A 22484-nucleotide genomic window follows, 5' to 3' on the forward strand; every position below is an offset into this window, starting at 1 on the left:
TTTTTTTTTTTTTTTTTTTTTTTTTTTTTTTTTTTTTTGTTTTTGTTTTTGTTTTTGTTTTTTTGTTTTTGTGCATGGAAACCGTTTAGGTGGGTAGGTGGGTTGGTGGTATCTTGATTTTATTAGACCAACGCAAATAGTGAATCATCCAAACAAACAGAGACATTATGCTTTCAAATCTGAGATGAGAACTCCATATGTAACTCAATTTAGATTTAAAATAATAATAATTTAAAAAATGTTATCAGTCTGGACTCACCCCCGGCAGTGTCTTCTGTTCATGCAGTGCGCTCTGGGCCTTTAGAGCAGACTCCCTTTCGCAGTATGTTAGGAAGGCACAGCCTGTAAACAAAAAAACATAACCTCAGTGACAGCACTACTTCAGAGAAGATCCATTTAAAATTGAGACGTAGAACAAACCATTTTCCTGTCATCATCCCATTCCCAGTAAATCAATCATAAAAATCTCTCCTTAGCAAGGGAGTAATCGAGAATCATGAAATGAAGCTATCATCGCTTCCTCTGAGGCCCGATGGAAAGTGAGCAACAGTGTACCTAGGACTGCTTATTTTATTTTGAATGCATATTTAAGTGTCAGATACAGAAGGATGCACAAGATTAGGGATCTCAAAGATTCCATGAGACAGCAAGGTGGGACATGAGATCCTACTCCTGCTCCAGCAGCAGTACTGGGAATAAACCCTTTATTGCCATATCATGTTGAAGGTCTCATGCCCTTCTTTCGTATCAAGTACATTTGGTAGAGGGTATACAAGGACTTAGGACTCACACTGAAGAGGAGTACTTCTTTTGTTTAGCCTGGTTTGCATGCACAAGCAGTTGCCCAATTTGCATCTCACCAGAAGGCTTCCCCCCCTGAACTTGCTGATGCAAGGGCTCACTGGCTCCCACCCATACACACAACCACGTCAAAGCCCAGGCAATCAGTCCAAAACATCCCTGATCCATAGATCATCAGCACTTCAGAGATGCTCCAATGGATTAAGCCCTTGGTTCTTCTGAAAAGTTGTCTTATCAACTACAAAGGCCAAGGCCCTGTCAAGGTTCTGTCTTCCCTCCCCACATCCATGTTTGCCTTCTTGAAAAACTGGTTGATGTTGCAATGTCTCACTCCAGTTGTGTGCCTGATGTGATCAAATTATTTCTTCTTACTGCAGTATACTGAAAACCTGCCAGTCCCTGCAGCAAAAAAAAAAGTGCTTGTTATGCAGAGGACATTTTCTCTGAAATTACTTCAGTGTCTACCACCTCTCCAGCTCCTTGAAATGGAGGTATCATATCTTTCAAGGTTCAGGAAGCATATCCCTCAAACTATGGGTACCTTGCAAGAGCAGCACAAGTATAGAGAGACCATCAAAGAAACATACATGTTCCACAAACATGTTCCATAATCTAATTTTGACCCACTCACCTTCTCCCTATGCATATATAAAATATGAACAAGTGAGTAAACAGTAGACTATGAACTTTTTTTCAGCTTTGATTATTGCTGTGGAATTTTGTCCACTGTTTTTCCCAAGCTGGTTCCTTGGATAATATTACTGAAGAAATACAAACTTGTTCTTTTCTTCCTTACAGTGCTTTTAACTAGTATATGCAAGAGACTAGGGAGATTTTTTTCATATAAATATACATATTTTTTCTCAAAGATTGTCTTGTGGAAGTCACCCTTCTTCTCTGACAATAAAGATGTAATTTTGCATGAAAAAAAACCAACCAATTTTTTCACTATTTCTTACACTGTATTAATACTTTCTGGAGGTCTTGTTACTTTCAGCTTATTCAAGCCAATCACATTTATTATGTCTCAGTAACTGAGAGTCATAAGCAGAAGGTGACAATCAGGGAAGGAGACTGAGCAGCAGCAAAAGTTTGCATACTCGACTTGGAATTATGTTGATTTCTTCCCCTTTAAGTGGATGAGTTTTCAGTTAGTCTGTATCTATCAAAGAAAGGGAAGAAAGAGTGGCGGAGAGTTTGAAGCTAGCAAAAGTAATGGATTGATAAGGATCCTTAAAAGTCACCCATAGCTCAATATTCAAATGGGAAACTATGCTTAAATTTAATTTCAGTGACAAATCACAGGCTGAGAGCTCTCTGTTTACTAGACACAATAAGAAAGTCTTCCTTTAGCAGCAGACGTGGAGCAGCTGATACAGTCTAATTAAGCACATTATAGCACGCTGCTTTAGAGATAAACTATGCACTATTCCATAATGATAGCTATATTTTTCTCCTCATTGTGATGGCCATGATGACAGTTCGGGGTAACAATGTCCTGCAACTCCTACAGTATCATGACTGCAGTTCAGACAGAGTAGACAGAAGACGACTCTGCTCTGAAGGAGCAAATTTCCCTTCTGAGATCCACACTGCGTGTGTGTGGAGGTAAGTTCTCATCAGGGAAAAAGCTCCATTAAGTCCTCTCCAAACATGTTGGTGAAGGTGGAAGTGCCAAACTCCCAGAAACAGTACTTATAGAATGCGTCCAAACATCACTGATTTCCCAAACATGGTTTTATGGACAAAAAGATGGTCAAATGGAAAAGGAATCTACCCTTTCATATGGTCAGACAAAAAGCCATCCTGTTTTCCAGGGTCAAAAAACATGCTCCTTTGAAGTGTTTAATTTTCCCTTCTCGTTCATATATCATGCACATTAACTACAATCTGTCCCACTCTTGTTGGGCAAAAAGTGATATTTTTATGGAAAATAATATCTCATTTATTTTAAGTAAGACCTTGTTGCTTAGAGACAGCAAGAGGTTCCATCCCAACTGGATGGCCAAATGGAATAAAGTAGAGCTTAATTGTTCATAACTGGTCTCAAACTTGAACTTGAAAAAGAGAATGTGTATTTTTTGTCTTCCCTTTACTTACCACCAGATTGTTCTGTAAGGCACATATATGACATTAGCCATCAGTTAAAACAGTATTTTTCAAAAATATGTGGTCTCTGATAAAATAGTACATATCTATTATTCGGTCCTGAAAGTATTTCTGTATTTCAGATCCTTGTGCATTAAGATGAGAGGCAATGCTATTTCTTGGACCCTCCTAATCTGCCTGCTCCACCCATTCACCCCCAAAACATTAAAATAATTGATCTATCCTTTGTATTGTTGTGTTTGATGGAATGACAACAGTAGAACCTCTTTCAGGTGTTACTTTTCCTGGGTTACCTCTATGAATGTGCATCCATACGGTCCCTCCAAAGGGCTCGTCCGTGCTGGAAACTGTTGCTTAAAGAACAGAGCTCTGAACACTCAGGTGAGCACTACAACATACAACAACCTAAATAACTGAGTCCTGAAATCATGTCATATGGAGCAGATATATTAGGTTTTACAAAGAAAAGAAACTGTTGGAAAAAGTGGTTAGGTGTTTTTTTTTTCTTTTTTTTTTTCTTCATTTTGATTTCCCAGATGGAAAACAATTTCAGAAGAATCAATTTTCCCTGATGAAACTTATGATTGTGTACAGAATCACTTATTTTTCTGGGAAAAAAAAAATTTGTTAGTAAGCTCTTAAGTAGCTCAACAACTCGCCATCAGCTGTTTGAGCTGGATGTGAACACGATTTTTGGGTGAAAGGATTCATATTCCATTATAAATAATTTTCATTATCCAACCCCTTTGAATTGCCCCTGTTCAGCATCATAATGAACATTTCTCAACACATCTCCTAAGGAAAGTTGGTGTAAAGCCTATGCATTATTTCTGTCATCTACTATGGGTGGTAATAGCTGAGTCAGTACAGTGCTTGTGAATTATTTCTGAATTTGAAGAAAAAAAATCTAATTGACTAATTATTGATAATGAAGGACTTGCTCTTAGTTGTTCCTAATTTCAAATCCATTTCTCTCAAACATGCCATGATTTCCAGACATATGTCAATCAGCTAAAAGATGCTTTGTTTGTATTGTGTCTTTCCAGCTGTTCATTTACTACCAGTGGACAGCTTTTTGGGCAAGCATATAAACATCTGGAAACTCCCAGCTGCCAATTAACTCTCAACCTATTGAACTGCAGTCTCTCGGAAACATGAGAACATATCAAGTGGTCTCCTGGGAAACAAGGTTGTTAAAGAGAAGGAGGAAACAAAAACAAAAACTTGAGATGGAAAAAAAATTACAAAAGCTCTATTTTAATTTTATCTCCAGAGAATTCAATAGCGCAAATAATAATTGTCTGGAATACAGATGGATAATAGTCATGAGTACAGCAACTTCAAGTCTCCAGAAGATTTTGCACAAGCCTAGAAGGCAAAACAGTCAGGGGACTGAACAGTTCACAGAACAGACACTGTGAACTGAACAGAATAATTCTGGAACCACCTGAGTTGCAGAAGACAAAGGCAGGGACTGGGAGAATGGAGAAAAACCTACTGCAGCAGAAGATCAGGTTTGAGATCATCTAAGGGACCTGAAGATGTACAAGCCCATGGAACCTGATGAGATGCATCCGTGGGTCCAGAGGAACTGGCAGGTGAAGTGGCTAAGCCCCTATCCGTCGTATTTGAGGTCAGAAGACCAGAGAAGTTACCACTGATTAGAAAAGGGGAAAAAAATCCCTATTTTTAAAAAGGGAAAGGAGGAAGACCCAGGGAACTACAGACCATGTCTGGCAAGATCATGGAGCAGAACCTCTTGGAAAACATGCAAAGGCACATTTAATAAAGGATGTGATTGGTGACAGCCAACATGGCCTAACAAATGGCCATTTGTGCCTTACAAATTTGGTGGCCTTCTGTGGCGGGCTACAGCACTGGTGGGAAAGGGAAGAGTAACTGACAACACCTACCTGGATTTGTCCAAAGTATTTGACAATGTTCTTTACAACATCCATATCTCTAAAATGGAGAGACGTGGATTTGAAGGATGGACCAGAGGAATTACCTGGATGGTCACATTCAAAGCGTTGCTGTCAGTGGCTTAATGTCCAGTTGGAGAGTAGTGATGAGAGGCATTCCTCAGGGTCTGGTGTTTGGACTGGTACTGTTTAACATCTTTACTGGTGACATCGGCAGTGGGATTGAGGGCACCCTCAGTAAGTTTACCAAAAAGAAACTTGGTTTGTGGTGGGGTTGACACTCTAGAGGGAAGGGATGATTATCCCGACGGACCTTGACAGGTTGGAGAGGTTGCAATTCCCGTTCAAATCTCGTGAAGTTCAACAAGACCAAGTGCAAAGAACTTTGCCAGAGTTGGGACAAACCCAACACAAATAGAGACTGGGCAGAGAATGGATTGAGAGCAGCCCTTATGACATGGATGAAGGATATAGAGATGCTGGAGATAGTCCAGAGGAAACCAGAAAGGTTATCAGAGGGGCTAGAGCACCTCTCCTGTGAAGGCAGGCTGAGAGACTTGAGTTCCTTCAGTTTGTGGAAAGGAAAGCTCTGGGGACATCTTACCTAAGGAGCTACAAGAGAGTTGGAGAAGGACTTTTTACAAGGACATGTAATGTCGGAACAAGGGGGAATGGCTTCAAACTTAAGAGGGTAAATTTAGATCAGATATTTGGAAGGAATTCTCTACTGTGCAGGTGATGAGGCACTGGAACAAGTGCCCAAAGAAGTTGTGAATGCCACATCCCTGGAAATGTTCAAGGTCAGGTTGGATGAGGCTTGGTGCCTTGATCTGTCTAGTGGAAGGTGTCCCTGCCTGTGGCAGGGAGGTTGAAATTAAGTAGTTTTTCAAGTCCTGTCTATGACCGTATGAATTCACCCCACTAGCACTCCATTTGTCCTGGTAAAACTGAAAACAGTGTCTTTCCACTTGACATGTCTGTGCTTGTCACTTCAGTGAAACACTTGACCCTCATCTTCTTTAAACCAGTTAAAAGCCCTGGTCACCTAACTCACATTTAACTATATAAAATTAGCAATCATCATTGACAAGACATTCATTTGACTTTGCATACAGAAGAGGAATAAGCCTCTGGAAATGTCTATCCTCTATAGCTGGTGTAAGAGCCATGCAACACCTTTTAAGGGGCAGGCTTTTAGCTTCAAGGTTGCATTTTCCCAAGATTAGATTCCACTTGCCACCTCTAACATCTCAACTACCTCAACTATACACACTGTCTGTACCTTAATTATTCCTTGTTATATATGGCGAGGGATGAAGATGGTGCATGCTGAAGATCTAATGAATTACTTTATTAAAGGCTTTTTTACCCTTGTTTTAATCTGGCAGACAGCCACAGGTATCCTGACACAGTTTCTCCTCTTTGCCCATTTTTTAAGTCAAAGTCTTATGACCTCCTTTTGCACGATGTGTTTCAGTGACACCTTATGATTTTATTAGGACAACACAACCAAGCACAAAGCATGACTTTAGATATTCCATACACCTAGGTCTAGAGGCATAGTCTAAGAACAAGTCTATAACCACGACAATTTCCAGATGTTTGCTGTCTGTCCAAAAAAAGCATGAAAATATCTCGTTTAAAACTAATGAATATATACTTCAACAGACTCTGGGGAACAAGCCCATAATCTTTTTAGACCTATGTTTACTCTTAAGCTTTATGGGGGAAAATTAGCAAGTTTGGTAGGTGCTTTAAAACTCTTGCATGAAAGCTGAGAGCTAAAGCAGATTCACAGCTCAGGGGTGTCAATCCAGTCAAGGGCAGAGCGTGCATGAAACTCAGCACAACTATTCAATTATACCAACGTGAAATTAGGTTCATGATTTGAACCATAGTCCATTGCCTCTCTTGGAAGAATTCTTGGCTCAGATGCTGATCCCAGCCAAGATAATCCAGGACAGTTAAGATATCCCTAGATTTTGGGAAGGCTGGCTCAAGTGGTCTAAGCCAGTTTTTGATTCACAAACTTTTGTGACTATTAAGTATGCACTCAACGAATTATCACAGCTCGGCTGACAGGTGATAACTTCTGAAACTACAACCTTCAAATACTTGTAAGTGTAACTAAAATCAGAATCACTGCCCAGGAAAAGATGAAACTTTCACAAGGCTTTCAGGTTTTAGTTGGTTTTGTATCTTTGAGTCAAATACCTTCTTGCTTTTAGTTATGAATATGTTAATTGTGTTTAACAGTGAGGGTTTCCTAAATATACCTTCCTGTGTTATTTTATGTTAGACTTCTGTACAGCACATAAACTAGTGAACAAGAAGCTCTTGTGTAACACAAGAAAGAACAGATATCATCAGCTCATGGTGTCTTCTACTGTAGGATCTCTTCCTACTGCCTTTAATGTACCGCACATCCTAAATCCCCAAAGTAGAGAAACCAAGGGCTTTACTTCAGCAGTACACTATGGACTTCCAGAAAGCAAACTGCAATTCAAGCATAATTATCCAGGACCTTCATGCTGTATACTGAAAATTGCATACCTTGGATCACATGCTAATGGTCATACTCCAACTTAAGAATAGCTACAGTCTTCTAGAGGAGATGGTTTAAGAGCAAAACCATCACATCTCTGAGAAAAAAAGGAACTCTCTATTGCTAACAGGTCTGAGCATCTCATTTAGTGATGCTTCAGTCTCTCTGCACCATAATTACCTTTGGAAAAATTACACCAAGGTATACAAGTTATCTGTGATGGACCAGAGATCTGTCCCCCATTTTCCAGACTCTAGATTTGTGTTTAAGAGAGCTCCTTCTCTGAAAATAAAACAGTTAATTGCTTCAAAATTCAGAGATCTGTTACACAGAGAAAGACTGTGGTACTTAATAAAATTCTTGCCTTAAAATCAACATCTCAGGTTACGTCTCCCAGCAAAGATTTCAAAGTGAAAAAGAAATCTTTTTTCGCTTTAACTATCCTAGCTCTACATGTCTGGTTTTGAAACAATTCTCATTTGCTCTGTCTACAGTGAACTGCCCAAGGTTTAATCACTTGAGGGTTTCAGAGATTGAGCTGAATTTTCTTGAGGGAGACACAATCAATAAAGACTTTTGGAACTGGAAATGTTTTATCCAATTTCTTCATCTGTTTCTCTCTCAGTGATTAACTACCTTCTGACAAAAGTTAACATCTTTGCTGGTAAAGAACATTCACTTGGCTAGAACTTTCTTTTTCTCCATCTCCCCTGCTGCACAACAACTGAACACTAACTGTTTAGAGAAAAAGATAGGAATAAAAATCTTCCCAGATATCAGCTTCCCTGTCAATTATATTGCAAGGCAGATTAACATCCGAAATGCCCTGCTGTGTGGAATGCTAATTTTCTTTTTCCTCTTATGCTATTTTCCATTAACTATTATGATGCTGTAATATTCCTGCTATAGATAACTTGATAGGGTTCTGTGTGTAAAAGCAGACATAACCTCCACTCATGTACACCCATGAACCGATATAAAAAACAGATTAAGAGGCCAAATCTGCAAATGCAGAAGTTAACCATATATACAGATTAGCTCACTTAAAAATGCATTTATGATAGTTCAAAATGAGATATTGATATGCACAGTCCAAATCAGAGTCCTTTCTCAGACTAAGCAGTGTTTAATCATATTTAGCAGTGTCCAGGCAAACAGCAGTAGTAGAGAGACTGTTGGTACATGTAAGCATTCCAATGAAATAGACAATGGTTTCATCCTGATTTTTGATAGCTAGGTTTCTAATGAAAGTAGCAGTTTTTAAAAAGTCAAAATTTCTCATAGAAATTTTCAATGAAATAGCTCACCGGGAAGCGTTTCTCAGCACTATGATACAATCTTTGAGCAGATCCTACAGCAAGAGTAACTTATTCCAGGACAGTCAGCAGTCCAGGCTCTCATCTGAATCAGGCAAACAGGATCTTTAGTGCATGGCTTTGACACAGGAGAGCATATTGTCACTGGCAGATCCCCAAGGCTTCGTGTCTATCTTTTAAGTAGCACCACAGTTTCCTTGCCTCCTTAACACTGCAAAACTGGAAAGCTTTTGATCTGTCAGACTTTCTTCACCAGGATGAGAGAACAGTTTCTGGCTCTGAATAGATGGGTTTCTCCTGGGGTCTTGAAAGTTCCTTGCTCGCTGCTTTTAACCATCTCTTTCTTACTGGTACACTCAAAATAAGGTGCAGAATGAACCGCTGGTTTGACTTACCATATACCAGGTCCTGTTCTCCACAACTGCCAATATTTCAGCTTTAAATTTTACCCTGAAATTTCTGGGATAATTTTGATCATCTGAGTCCAAGTCAATTGAAGATTCACTTCTCAAGTTCCTGCAAGTCTAACCAACCACCCAGAACATTTTACTTCCAAGAACAGATGTCTGATTTCCATACACACAACAAATGGTCAATGAATAGACTCCACAACAAAGAAAAGAGAATGTAGATTACTGGTTAAGGTAGCTGTCTACCACAGAGAGTGGTGGTGTGCCCAGAAAGGCCTACAAATATTAAGGGCTTTAAATTACAGTAGAAAATTTAGTTTTAAACAGATCAGCCTCACTTCAGTTTCTCATTTGTTGCCTAGTACCTGTGGACTCCATGTTGTAAGGAGAGGTGTATGCCTTCAAGCCCTATCCCTCAAACAGTTAGGGAATGCTTTTGATTTTAAAATATAAGAAGACTGATATTAAGATGAAAATAATAATCATTTAGTTTTCCAGACCAAGCACCAGTGTTCACAATATTTCAGAACTCTGTCACTGATGAGAAAGTCATGTACAAACTCTAGAGATCACTTAAGTGAGGATGAGAATAAGTAGGTTGGTTCCAGCTTCTACTCCCTAAGGAGACACCAAGACATCAAGTTTAAGTTATAATCCTGACCAGCTCTAAGTTCACTCACTTCGACCTACCTATTACTTCAAAGAAATTCCAGCATATTTGTGTTCCCCATTTTACATTGCACCCTCAGGGGAAAAAAAAGAAAATAAATAAAGCTTGAAACCCTCAAGGTTTCTTGTTTCCAGGGTGGTGATAAAGAAAAAATTTTTTGAAGTTGGGGTTTTTTTGGTCTTGTGGTTCATTAGTGAAAGTCAGGAATATAACTAGAAATAATCCTTCTGTTGAAACAGTACTTCTTGCATTCAGACAGCTATGGGTTAAACCTCCTTAGAGCACATGCATTAATTAGACTCTGTACCTGCTGTTCTGGGTCCTGCCTTTTGAGTTCTTTCTATTGTTAGCAGCATATGAATAACTCAGTGGATTTTCTAAAACATTTAGCTGTTTCAGGAAACTTTTTCTCTTCTTCGTTTTGTTTTGATTTTTTATTCACTTCTTTTGGGGAGACATCTTCAGGAATGCTCAGCTAGTCCTCAGAGGTTATTCTACTGTTAAACAACAATCACTTTGAATGTCTTGAATCTTAGCAAAATAAAGCTAAAGCAAAACCATCTCTAAACTAATTAGACTGGTCTGCCACATATAACTTTGTCCAATCCTTGCTTTTCTGCATCTATATAGAGTGGGTTTGGGTTTTTTTGTTGTGTTCTCTTTTTTTTTTTACTGCTCATTATCTTTCACAAGGGTGAGGAACAGACATTTCTTGGAAAATAACATCAAGTCTATGTGTGGGAAATGTGTTTGTACTTTTACATAAGAAAAGTTGGTATTTTCACCCTTAAAAAATGTTAGGGCCATGCAGTAAACATCTTGTTGATAGCATCATCAAATGATTAGTTATTTATACTCTTATCTCAGAAACATGTAAGTAGCTTGTTCTAAATACAGACTCGTGTACTCTCTAAACCTCATATTCTTTCTTCTCTCAGACAGAGCACATATGTCAATATAGACTTCTGACATTTCCAGCTCAAGGTTGAAAGCAAAAGTCACTGAAACAACTGCAGAAAAGAGCTATTATTAGACAACTCCAAGCCCATTCAGAAACAGACTATTGCAATTATCTCTCTAAAGTTATTGCTCTTACCAAGTTTGCCAGCCTAAATTTGTCCAATTCAGGAAATTCAGATTCAGACTGAACCTTTCAGACACCTCTCAAGATCAACCTCAGCACTTATCTGCTGCTTATGATCAAGTTTTTATCCTCGCTTCATATGCAAGAACCATAAACAGGACAACATTAGAACCTCTTTGCTAGGTTTCACAGGGTCTTGTTAAGTTTGAATTCAGGTAAGTGCATCTGAAGCCACCTTAGGATTTTTATGTTACAAAACAAGTTGAACCCCCAAAAGAATATATTTCCTGATTCCAGCTGATACAGAAATGAAAATCTTTAAGCAGCAGCTGCTCCTAAAAGATGATCACCCTGAGACTGGAAGTCTCCAGAAACTTGTAAGAGTCACAATACGAGGCAGAGAAAACTCTACAATACCAGCTGGCTTCATGAGATTTCTGGAGACAAATTTCATCTGTCAGAACAATTAACATCCAAGCTCCCATAACCAGATGCTGTTTTCCATATGTTTTGACTTTGAATAGCTGCTTCTATCCCCTAAGAGATGTTGGGAGCAAACAAGTATTGTCTCTTATCGCCTATTTCTTTCTCCTTACCCTTCTTTCTCAATTTGGCTCGTTCTTTAAGTATAGGTAGTGGAATGGCATGAGTAGGATCAAGTTCTTCTGCAAGCTGCTAGAGATGAAGTAAACTTCCTAATCGACAGATCTCTATCTGCTTAGGGCTGAGAACCTCAAGACATACTCTCTGTGTATGCATGAGACAGAAAGAAAAGTGAATTGATGTGCGCTGGAAGCATGGCAGGAGAAAGATGGAAAATTTCTCTCAGAGGTCCTATCAATCAGTTACAACACAAAAGGAAGTGAGGAGTGTTCCAAGAACAAGGGTCTCCATTGACTCTCTGGCAAAAAGCTTCAAGCTGAGCCATCACTGCATGGTACAAGCCTGCTTTAAGAGCCTGGCTCAAGCGTAAATTATTTAGGAACTAGGTGAGGCATGTAGAGCCCGAAAAAAGATTTGACCACATCCAAAACCACAAAAAGAATTTGTAGTAAAGGTCAAACTTGAGCCAAAAACCTCCCAAGACTCTACCTGGAGCTATGAACACCCATAAGTCTGCTGCTCTTAAATGTGGACAAATTCCTGCGTGGATCCACAAATATGTTACACCCACAGTAGATTACCTCAAAATAGTAAACTAGGAAACCACTACTGTCCCTTGCAGCCAGGTTCATTTTCCCATCCACTACTGTGGGATGAAGTTCCTCGGTAACAAGTTAAAAAACAACTCTGTTAATTTGAGCCTAAAATTTCAAATTTTTGCAAAAGGCATAAGGATGTAATTCTTGAGTGAAAAAAAAAAAAGAAACAGTGAAATTAATTAAAACAAGATCTGTGTAATTTACAAGGCTTCAGTGCACTGGGTTGAAGAAGGGCTCTTGTCAGGGTGAAGTAAATGAGTTACAATTTCCTGATGAATAGAGAACACAAGGAGAAGTGTGTAGTAGTCAACTATCAGACAGATATTTTGATCACACTTTTTTGTTGATCAACTTAAAATTAGTGAAAGCTGAGTATGTAGCAAATTGTTTCAGTTAAACATTTGAAGCAGCTCATAGCAGAAATTTATGCTTTTGGAACTGAACTCATTGGACTGGAAGAACAATGCAGACAATGAAACTCTGAGGGCTGGCAGGAGGAACGTGCATGGTAAGTGTCAGTTGTATCAAGATGGAAGAACTATCTAGCAAAGCTGAAACTCTGATCTTAAATTTAAACTGCACAGAAGAGGAGATCTCACACATCAAGAGGCAGGGAGAATAAGCTGCAACACATCCTAGAGGGTGCTGAGCCCCTTAACCATGTGGTCAGTCACCTGGATCTCTGCTGGGCAGGATTAGCCTTGCCTAGCACCTCGAATAATTCAGCTCTTAGAATACTGATAAAGAATTGCCACAGAGGCAAATGCTCAACAGGACAGGTGAAGCTGAGAGGCAGTAATGTCAAAAGACACTTCCAGATGATAGCGGACAACATCACATACAATACTGTGTGTGTCTCTTCCAGATCAAAGACACCTCCTTCCTTTGGTGTCAATGGAAAACCCAGATCTGAAATGATCCTGTCAACTCTAATCACCTAAAAGTGTTCAGAAACACATGGAAGGAAAAAAAGGAAAAGGAAAAATATATTTCAGAGATGAGTAACAGAAATTTTCTAATGGACTTGGAGGACTGACTTATGAGGGAAAATTAAGAGAACAAAATATGAATAATTTGGGTAAATGATGACTCAGGAGGATAGATGATAAACAGCTACAAGTCTTGAAGGTGTAAACACAAAAAAATGGAGAAAGTTTGTTCAAGCTGATACCTGAGAACCATAACTAGGCCTAAGAACACAAAATTCTACATCAGAATGTTTAGCCTGGGCTTTAGGCTTCCTTACTGCTCCAAATATTGGTGTTTGCCCCTCCTGCACAGCCTCAAAGTGACTTTTGCGTCTAACCAATCTGTTAATCAAGAATATATTTAATTTAATTTTTAATAAAGTTTACATGTGCAAGTGTACATGTATGACCACATAACCTAAGGCTTTCCAGATCATAAAAGTTCAGGGGCAAGATGGAATAGTCCCTTAGACATGACTGAGGAGTGTCTGTGTCTGTGTGTGTTGGAGGCTGGGACACAGAAGAGGCAGGGAGGGAAAAGGTAGAAGAGTTAAATCGACACTGGGGGGGAGGGAGCCCTCCCAGCGAAAACTTTTAACTCAGTAATTTTCCAGCACTTTTCCTATCACTCTCCTGTTTGTAAGGTTTCACCTTACTGTTTGTAAGGTTTTTGTCTTGCTATTCTGCTATAAGGCATAAGGAGAAATTCTTTCAACGCTGGAACAGAATCACAGCCACAGATTCTTATGCCATTTAGGACAATGTCAAGTTCTAAGATGGAAGTTTATGACCCTACAGAAGGTAAAAGTAAACATTACTAACTGTCTCTCACAGCCATTAGAGAAAATCAGTCCTTCATGGAACTTTTTTTACTTAAATGACTTGAAATCATAAACAAAAGTTAATTCTGGTCCAAGAGCAAATAGATTCAGAGGGTCTCCATTTCTCGCCTTCCTACTATTTCTAACTTTGTTGATTCTATCCAGAAGTTTAACACACTGCCTAAACAAAGACAAAACCTTTTTTTTTTTTTTTTTTTTTTTTTTTAAGAAACCAGTTTAAATAACCTTTCCTGGTGAAAACAAATCAGAATGACAACTGCCTGGGATAAAATTTGCATTAAAACACAATCCATCCATGGTCAACTGGGCAATTGCCAATATTTTCAAGGGGTTGGACACAGCTGTGCAGCCAGCCACTCACCAGTGTTTTCTGAGTGTTGCATTTTTTTCGTTTTACGAAGATAAATTTTTTGGGAAAAAAGAAAAAGAGAATCAATCATAAAAGGATCTATTATAATTTTACTGGGGTTTTGTATTTATGTGGGTTTTTTTCAGTTTAATATGACACCTCGATTGGTATTTCTTTCTCTACTGATTTAATATAGATTGGAGAAACTCTAAACCACAAATGAACAGAAAAACATGTCTGTGCTAACACAGTGCCAGCAAAGAGTTCCTGGTGACAAAGTATTTACTCTGTAGAGCAGTCTCCTTATAAGAAACAACTGGAAGCCTTTTGTACCAAGACATCAAAAGATGGACGAAATAAACTTTCCAGGCTACCTCCTGAATACAGTTACCTACCAAATCTTTCCCTGTTGCTAGTCAGTGTATCAGTGGATGATGGATAACTGGAAGCAGACACACATTAGAAATGTGGTTGCACTTTTTTTTTTTTTTTTTTTTTTCCTATCAGGAAAGCTAAAAATAGTGAGACAGCTGCTGAGCATCTCTGGGAGGCTAAACTCGCTGGAGAATCCCTGCTGATGTCAGAAAGTAGGAGAGTAGAGCTTAATGAGTTTAAAAATCCCAAACAACAAATACTGCTGTCTTAAAAAGTAGTGGACTACAACATTATATAAGGATGATGGCACCAGATCAGACAAAGTCCATCTCCTACAAATCCTGTCTCCAGTTGAGGCAGAAGCAGATGCCGTGAAACAAGTATGAGGAGAGGATGTACATCATGTTTTCTCTGGGTATTCTTCTCAGTTTCCAGCCTTGTGGTCTGGGGACTATCAGTCCAAATGCGATCTCTGCATATACAGTAATCACTTGATGGAACTGAGTCTCATTTTCTACAGCCATTTGCTACATTTTAACATTTCAGTTAATGTGTTTTCCTGTAAACAGATTTAAGGGTACTTATTTGTTTGTTTGGAGAGTTTTCTTATGATTTATAGTAAGTTTTCCAGGAAAAGTAGAAGACTCCTGCCTAGCAAGCTCCAGTCTTAAAAACATTCATCATAAGAGCCTTCTTCCAAGACCACCTATAATCTGATTTTACGGAGCAGTCCAAAAGACAAATCAAGGGGTTATAGTTTTAGAAGTGTCCTACAGGGCTCCTAGTGTCTTACCAACTCATTTACAGACAGTCAGGAAACTTTTCAAGACCCAAGCACATCAGCTGGCAGAAGCTTTGAGTTGAAGCATTTCTTAAATATTTTGGTTCCAGCAAAGCAGCATTGCTCAATAGGGAACTAATTTATCACAGAGTTTCTTCTCTAGTCTACCTCTGCTGATAAACCAAATTTCTCATGATAATACCTTCTGCATGGCAATAGGATAATGCCCGTAGGAATGCTAAATAATATTTCTCCAGTGCTCAGAATAAAAAGAAAACTTACATATACTTCCCTTCCTTACCCTCTCCATGTCCCTCCCACTAACCCACTGGCCAAGGACTATAAAATCTCTGCATGTTCCTTAAATTTTTGAGAGTGAAAATACAAGATTTTTTTTTTTTTAATGCAAATTAGAAGTCAGGAAAAATCAGAATTTAAATTACCTCTATAGCAAAACTATATTAATATATGTATGCTCTGTAGAAGATATCAGTTATATGACTTTTTTTCCATTCTTTATACTCAGGCTTCTGTCGCTGGACTGTCTTTGTTCCATACTTGTACAGATCCTAGCAGATCAGCAGTCTCATCAAAATAAATGCATGCAGCCCCTTTCTCCCAGTATACCCCAAGTAATTCTCCATCTGAACCAAAAAATGTGATATGATACAATATGATTTAATTGCAGCAGATTAGATTTGTCAGGATACGCAGAATGTTATGCTATAGCCAAGGCAGAATTCTTACCTTGGGAAAGGGGCAAAAGAATGAAAAGAAGAAACTTCTTGTCCAGCTCTTATTAAACAGCCTAAATGTTGGATACCTCTGAAAGGGTCACGTCTTCCTCCCAACTCCTGACATGCATACAGCCCTTCTTTACACTACTCAGACTCGGCTTTTGCAGTAGAGTTTTTTTCCCCTCTCGTCTCTCTACAAAAATCTTTTGGAGTTGCCTTACCAACCTGCAAGTTGTAAGAATTTCATGCCCAAAGATGATGAGGACATGTTTTGTAGATGCATTCTTCAGTTTTAAGTGCCTTACTAAATTTAACGGCTAAACAGATAGCACTTAGCATCTAGAGCTTATGCAGTTTAAAGTAGCAGTGGGTTAAGATGACGTATGATAATTCGTGGTCAGATCTGTCCAACTGAAAAGCCCTCTTCATTGACAACCTGCTGACATGCTGGACTGGGGGCTGATCTTTATAGGTAACGACTGCCTCACTACCTCTTGTCTTTGGCCTCCATGGAGTACAGCCAGGTAACCACAAAGTCCTTCATTCTCTCTGCATTTCCATGTCTAAGACTTTCACAGTTTTTGAGTGAATGCCCTGCAGCCATATCACTGCCCCTTTGGCTATGATTCCTGCAAACTCATGGAACTTTGTGTCCCCAGAAGAACTCCACTTGTAAAGGCTTTACTTGCAACTCACGTCCCACACCAGGAAGAACTATAAGACAGCAGGCTATCCCCTTACACATGGTTTTTCACTTTATATCACTTTGTGAATGGAAGAGCAAGACAGAGCAACTTGCAGCTACTGCTTGTTCTGGTTTTGGTCAGCATTCAAGATTTGTGTAGGTCTTTGCAAGGTCAGAGACTCTTTGGAAAGGTAGCAAGTCAGTGGTCATCTAGAGAGCCTTATGTGACAGGACATGTTGTGACACTTTGAAATCCAAGAGTGTCCTAATCTGGTCACTTAAGATCTGATCACATCTTTTCCTTCAGATGCAATAGGGAAAGGACAGTGGCTTAATCTCAGTGTGTCCCTCTAATGCTTCCTCCAGCAGTTAAAAAAAGGCCTATGGCAAGAAGAATGTTCAAAATCAGGGAAAAGAACACCACTACCATCAACAAGGTTTTGGGAAGAGGGGGTAGCATTCCCCACACCTGTGTTCCAAGAGGTGGATTACAAAACCTGGAGCCAGAGAGATGATACCAAATCCCTGCTTTATGCAAGAAATAAGAGCCTGCTCTGTCTGCCTAGCAAAATGGAAAAAAGCTCCACATAGATAGGATAGCTAGCTACATCCCCACAGTAAATATCAAGGAGAAAAGAAGCATTTAAAATAAAGGACAATGTTGCGCAAGGACAAATAAGTATAAATTGACCATGAATAAATTTGATTTGGGAATTAGAAAAAGGTTTCTAACCATCAGAGGAGCGATGCTCTGGAACTGCTTTCCAACAAGGATAGTGAGAGCAAACGACCTAATTAGTTTAAAGATGAGGCTCGATAAACTTATGAAAGGGATTATGTGATGCGGTTGTCTGCAATAGTAGGGAACAGATCCTGGTGAGCAAGGATTTCCCCCCAGTCCTGTATTCCAGGCCACATCCTGTCAACCCAAATCCTCAGCTGCAGTGCAGTGATTTACCAGGCATCAAAGAGACCACCCTATTCTAAAACAGGACTGGTTTATGTTTTCCAAAAAGTATAGGTTTTAACTTACACTGAAAGGGAACATCTATCTCTGAAAAAGCAGAAAAAAAAAAAAAAAGAGACAGAGAGGGGGGAAAGCCCCTAGAAAGCTTTATAGATGGTGGGAAATGAGAAATTTAGACTTTTGTCATTGAAATAAAAGTGGAGGAAGAAGGGAAGCTTGGGCAAAGTACTCCACTATTTTGATAAATAAATACATAAGCAGAAAAATATTTTTATATTTAATAAAAATTAGTCCATGTATTTGTAATTTTTGTTGCAAGAGATAATACAGCTAGATAAGCATATTAGTCATGTAAACCGTATTTTCTGTTCAACTCTACAAACTGAGAGCAGCACTCTTGACTGCCTAGCAGTTGTAGGTGAATCACAGGACAGTCAATTCACTCCAATTACTATGAAATGGAGCCTGGGAGGTCAGCTCATCCAAACAGCTACCAAAATGCACAGAATATGTAAAACATTTAACATTTTTGGTCCAATCCATCCCTAGGAACCACTAGAAATAAAAAGAATCTATATTTTGGAATCATAATGCAATATAAATTGCCTCAGTCTGAATCCTATTGAGTATTAGGGTGGCAGGTGGAGAAGATTTAAAATGTAACCACTCCTCCTTTTTCAATAAAGAAGCCTTATGCTACACTTCTGCAAAGTTAAAGCTGTCCCAGGATTACCCCAACAGCAGTGTTGATATTAGCCATTATTTTTTCCTTAAGATAACTGATAAAGTTCCCAGAAAAGATCAGTCTTGATATGCAAAGCAGTCTCACACTGCAAGGGAAATTACTTTCTGATTAAGAATATAGAGCAAGTACCTCTGGTGTCTTGAGAGATCTTAAGGGTGTCTTAGATTCACCAAACAATTCTTTGGGTTTTTGTCTGACCACTCCAATAAGGCTTCCCACCCATGTTTCCCAAATTAGATCACTTCATCATGGCTATTAAAACCACAGAGACAGTCCTCCACATTTCTATAATTTCTGGAAGAAAAACAGGCTGCACAGACACGGTCCAAGGTGTCAATTCTCACCTCTGACTTAACATAACTGTCCTCTATACAGAAACACAATAGCTGATGAGTACAGTGTATTAAACTTCCTAAACCATAGCAGTTTTTAGCCGTGCTGCAAAAGTCTCTCGCAATTTTGGTTCCTCCTCTTCATCAGTGCCACTGAAAAGGGAGAAATCACTATCCCCGCTCCACACATGTTGAAAAAATGTTTATAAAAAAGCAGGAAAACTCTGACTACCTTTCTCATCTATGCACACTAGGTCAGGGTACTTAGTAGGTCAGGGCTGTTTATCCTGGATACCAAGTTAAACCCAGTATTTTGCCTCTTTCAGCTTTTCCCAACTCGTCCGTAGTGCATTGTACCTTCTCTCAACTGAGTCCATAAAGAGATTTGGGATCTTTTCTGAAATGGAAGATGTTCTACAGCTACAAGCTGTTATAGCAACCAGCCTGCCTACTGCTCTCCTGGGCACCTGCATTATGCAGAGCTTGGTGTTCTCACTCTTCGCTTCAGGATTTGGTGCGACACTTCCGAAACACAGCAGACTAGAGATAGGATATTTAAAAGAGATAAAAATCCTTAAGAGTAGCTTCAAAAATTTAACTTTTTTTACAAAGTTATCAGAAAGAGAAGCTTTGAGACCTAAAGAGATACAGATGTGTTGGAGAGAAGAGCAGAGAGTAGGTCGGATGTAAAGTAGTCAGAATAATCCTCTGGCAGACATTAATGTCTGCACACCTTGTCCCCCGTGCTTTGGTTTTACATGTAAAGAAACAGGAATGGGTTCCTTTGTGAAATCTATCATCTCAGTTCACAGGATGCCTGACCAGCTTTCATTCATCAGATCAACCAAATCTCTTTGATTTTGTTCTGTGGAACAGAAGTGGTACTTTCAAATACCTAAATAGTTCTTGAACATTTAAACTCCTTCACGAAGAGCAAACAGCTCCTTCCTTCCTCACACTATAATGTCAAAGTCTTTTCCTAGCTCCCTCTTACTTCTGCCACACAACATTCACGAGTTTTACTGTGATTTCTGTTCTGGAATCACACACATAGACACATACACCCTCCCCATTCTTCCTCAAACAGAATAACTTATATTCTGAAGCAGGCTTAAAGTGCCTAAATGTATGTGTAATGGCTCGTCATTCTGTATCTTTAGGAGACAAACAATGAATGTCAGAATCTTCTTTAAATTTTCCTAACTCATTTAGGAATCACTTTCTCAAATCACTCTGGAAACCTCACCCAGTGTTTTACGCCTTTGCTTATGCCCTTTTAAAAGCTACTAAGTTGCATCTTTAAAGCTTGGGCTTTATTCCACCAATTTTGTGAACACAAGCCATTTGTGACTCAATTCCCTCAGGCATGCAAGAGTCCAAGAATAAAAACATATACTAACCCAGGTGATTTCAGGGAGGCTATTTGGGAATAGGAAAAGAGAGGGCAGAAGGTGCAAGGCCCAAACAATGACATTTTTTCCTGAAAGAAGAGTTACAAATTTGAAGTTTGTAAGGAGCCTTGCTCTATATCAAAAGACAGTGATGAATATTTCTCTCCAAGGTAGGAGGTAAAGGGACCAAAAATTCTCAAAAGAAAGCTTCATTTTAGTGGAAGTTTTTTTTTTCTGCATCTGTAACCTACTGCTGCATTTGTAAGTCTACACTGTGGACAAAGAATAATTTCCATTTTCACCTCTGAGCTTGATTTTTTCTGAAATCTTAGTGTTAAGTCTTGAGCAGATGAAGGAACTTTCCAAGAAGTCTCTAGGAAAGGAATAAATAGAGTCTGATAGATGCCCAATCTTACAATTTTATATCAATGACATGAAACATCAAGTAAAGACATCCAAAATACTAAAGCCATTGCAAAGCAGCATTTTATTTAGCTCAATACTGTTCCTATGGAAGGAGTTCATCTGCTTAAGTACAGGCATTTCAGAATAACTGCCACTGGAATCAGAGAAGATATGAGGATGCTCTGTCACTAAAACTATGGATTTGCCCTTATGGTGCTTAGATTGGCAAAAGGGTTGATGGCCAATTCCTTTCCTGCCTGCTCTCTACCCTTCCATGTTCTGGCTTGAGGTTTTGATTCCTGATGTCCACTGACAGAGAGTTGATTTAGGACAGGTTGCTTACAGATCCCATCTGCTTTGCAGCGGCAGATGTCAGGCTCTTTCAGGAAGGATTTGGCAGCATCTTCTCCACTGTTTGGTGTGGATCAACCACCATGGCTGCAGGAAACATTAAATAACAGAAAGAAACAGGCCAGACACAGCAGATTGGTCCCTCCATGACACAGATAAATACACACTTTGAGCACAAAGCATTTATTCCCTTTCTTTTCTTTCTTTCCTTTAGATCAAGCACACCATGGGCTTCCACATGCCTTGCATTGATGGCCAGCAGGTTGGAACTTGAGTGCAGGCTTAGATCCAGCTTCCTTACACAGTGCAGAGGTACCCTGAGGCATTTGAGGAAAAGCTACAGCAATACAAATCCTCTTGTTTCCAGCACAGAATATAGACAAAGCAACAGTGGATCTGGATGGGGAGCAGTTGGCCCTGTTACAAGGTGTGGGGAGTGAGAACAAAACTAGGCTCTCGGCCTGCCCAAAGTTTGGCTCTAGTCCTCCGTGGCTTTATTCCTGCCTCAGCTACAAATGTGTGAGTCTACAATTTAGTAATAATATACTTCTTGACTGACCTTTTCTGGCAAGTTAATGACAGGAGAGAGTAATAAGGACATGCTTTTTAATCTAACGTCAGTCAATAATAGTATACAACTAATAGACTTAGACATCATACATTCAATAATTGTTTTTACTTAAAGCCCTTACAGTTTGCCCACTGAGACACAGCATGTCAGCAGCAGTCGCTGCCTATTGATAGGCCCTGGTGAGACATTTATTCATACCTTTCTGGCTACTTTATCTTCTCCCAGAGCATCCATCACTCGAGTATCTAAGCACTGAGATATACATTCATTTACACACACACACATTTTGGCTCAGCTGCCACAGAAGCTGGGATCATTATATGTTTCTCAATAGAAAGCTAGCTCCCCTACAAGTACACCCATTTATTTCACTTCATTGCAAGAGGAGTTTATTTATACCTCCTAATACCTAGAAATCTCAACCAGAATCAGTGCTTTCTTCATGTTAAGAGGCATATGCATACCTGGGAGCACATTCAGATAGTCTGAACGCAAAGCTTCTTCGTATATCAGTGTGTGTCTTAATTGCTTTTCATAGAACTAAATAAAATACTGAAGAGGGAGACAGGGAATAAGAAGAGCTGGAACTCCAGAAGGATTGGATCAAGCAGGCTATTACATCAGCCAATGAACAAAGATTTGAGGGATCCCTCCACCAGGTCCCATGAGGGTATGACAGAAACAGATTGTCCCATCCACAATCACCCATCAGGGTGCAGCACCTGGATTTTTCATCATCCAGCACTGGTCCACAACGCCCCTCAGACATAACTGCCACTCAAGCATCAAGTAATTTTAGAGAACAAAGAACAGATTACCATGGGCTCAGTTAGAACTGAGATATCTAGAATGACAACAATTAACTTCCTTTTTTTCATATGAGCCTTATTCTTTTTCTTCCTTTTGATAGGGGGCAGGAGAAGTGC

The 22484-nt window shown here is 39.3% G+C and overlaps 1 protein-coding gene across 16 annotated transcripts in view; it reads right to left on the minus strand.

The window, feature by feature from the left end:
* Positions 1-22484, minus strand: part of CELF4 (CUGBP Elav-like family member 4) — a 705933-nt gene that overhangs the window by 613624 nt on the left and 69825 nt on the right. For all 16 annotated transcript variants that reach the window (XR_003571384.1, XM_027885287.1, XM_027885278.1 and 13 more), the window contains exon 2: positions 260-342. Coding sequence is in view for 15 of the 16 variants with exons in the window: in XM_027885287.1 (XP_027741088.1) it covers positions 260-342 (83 nt within the window). In the remaining variant the exon portion in view is untranslated. The remainder of the gene's footprint in view (positions 1-259; positions 343-22484) is intronic.

The sequence above is a fragment of the Empidonax traillii genome, unplaced genomic scaffold, assembly GCF_003031625.1.
Source record: "Empidonax traillii isolate 1590-97213 ecotype Southwest subspecies unplaced genomic scaffold, ASM303162v1 scaffold10:size5872457, whole genome shotgun sequence".
Lineage (NCBI taxonomy): Eukaryota > Metazoa > Chordata > Aves > Passeriformes > Tyrannidae > Empidonax > Empidonax traillii.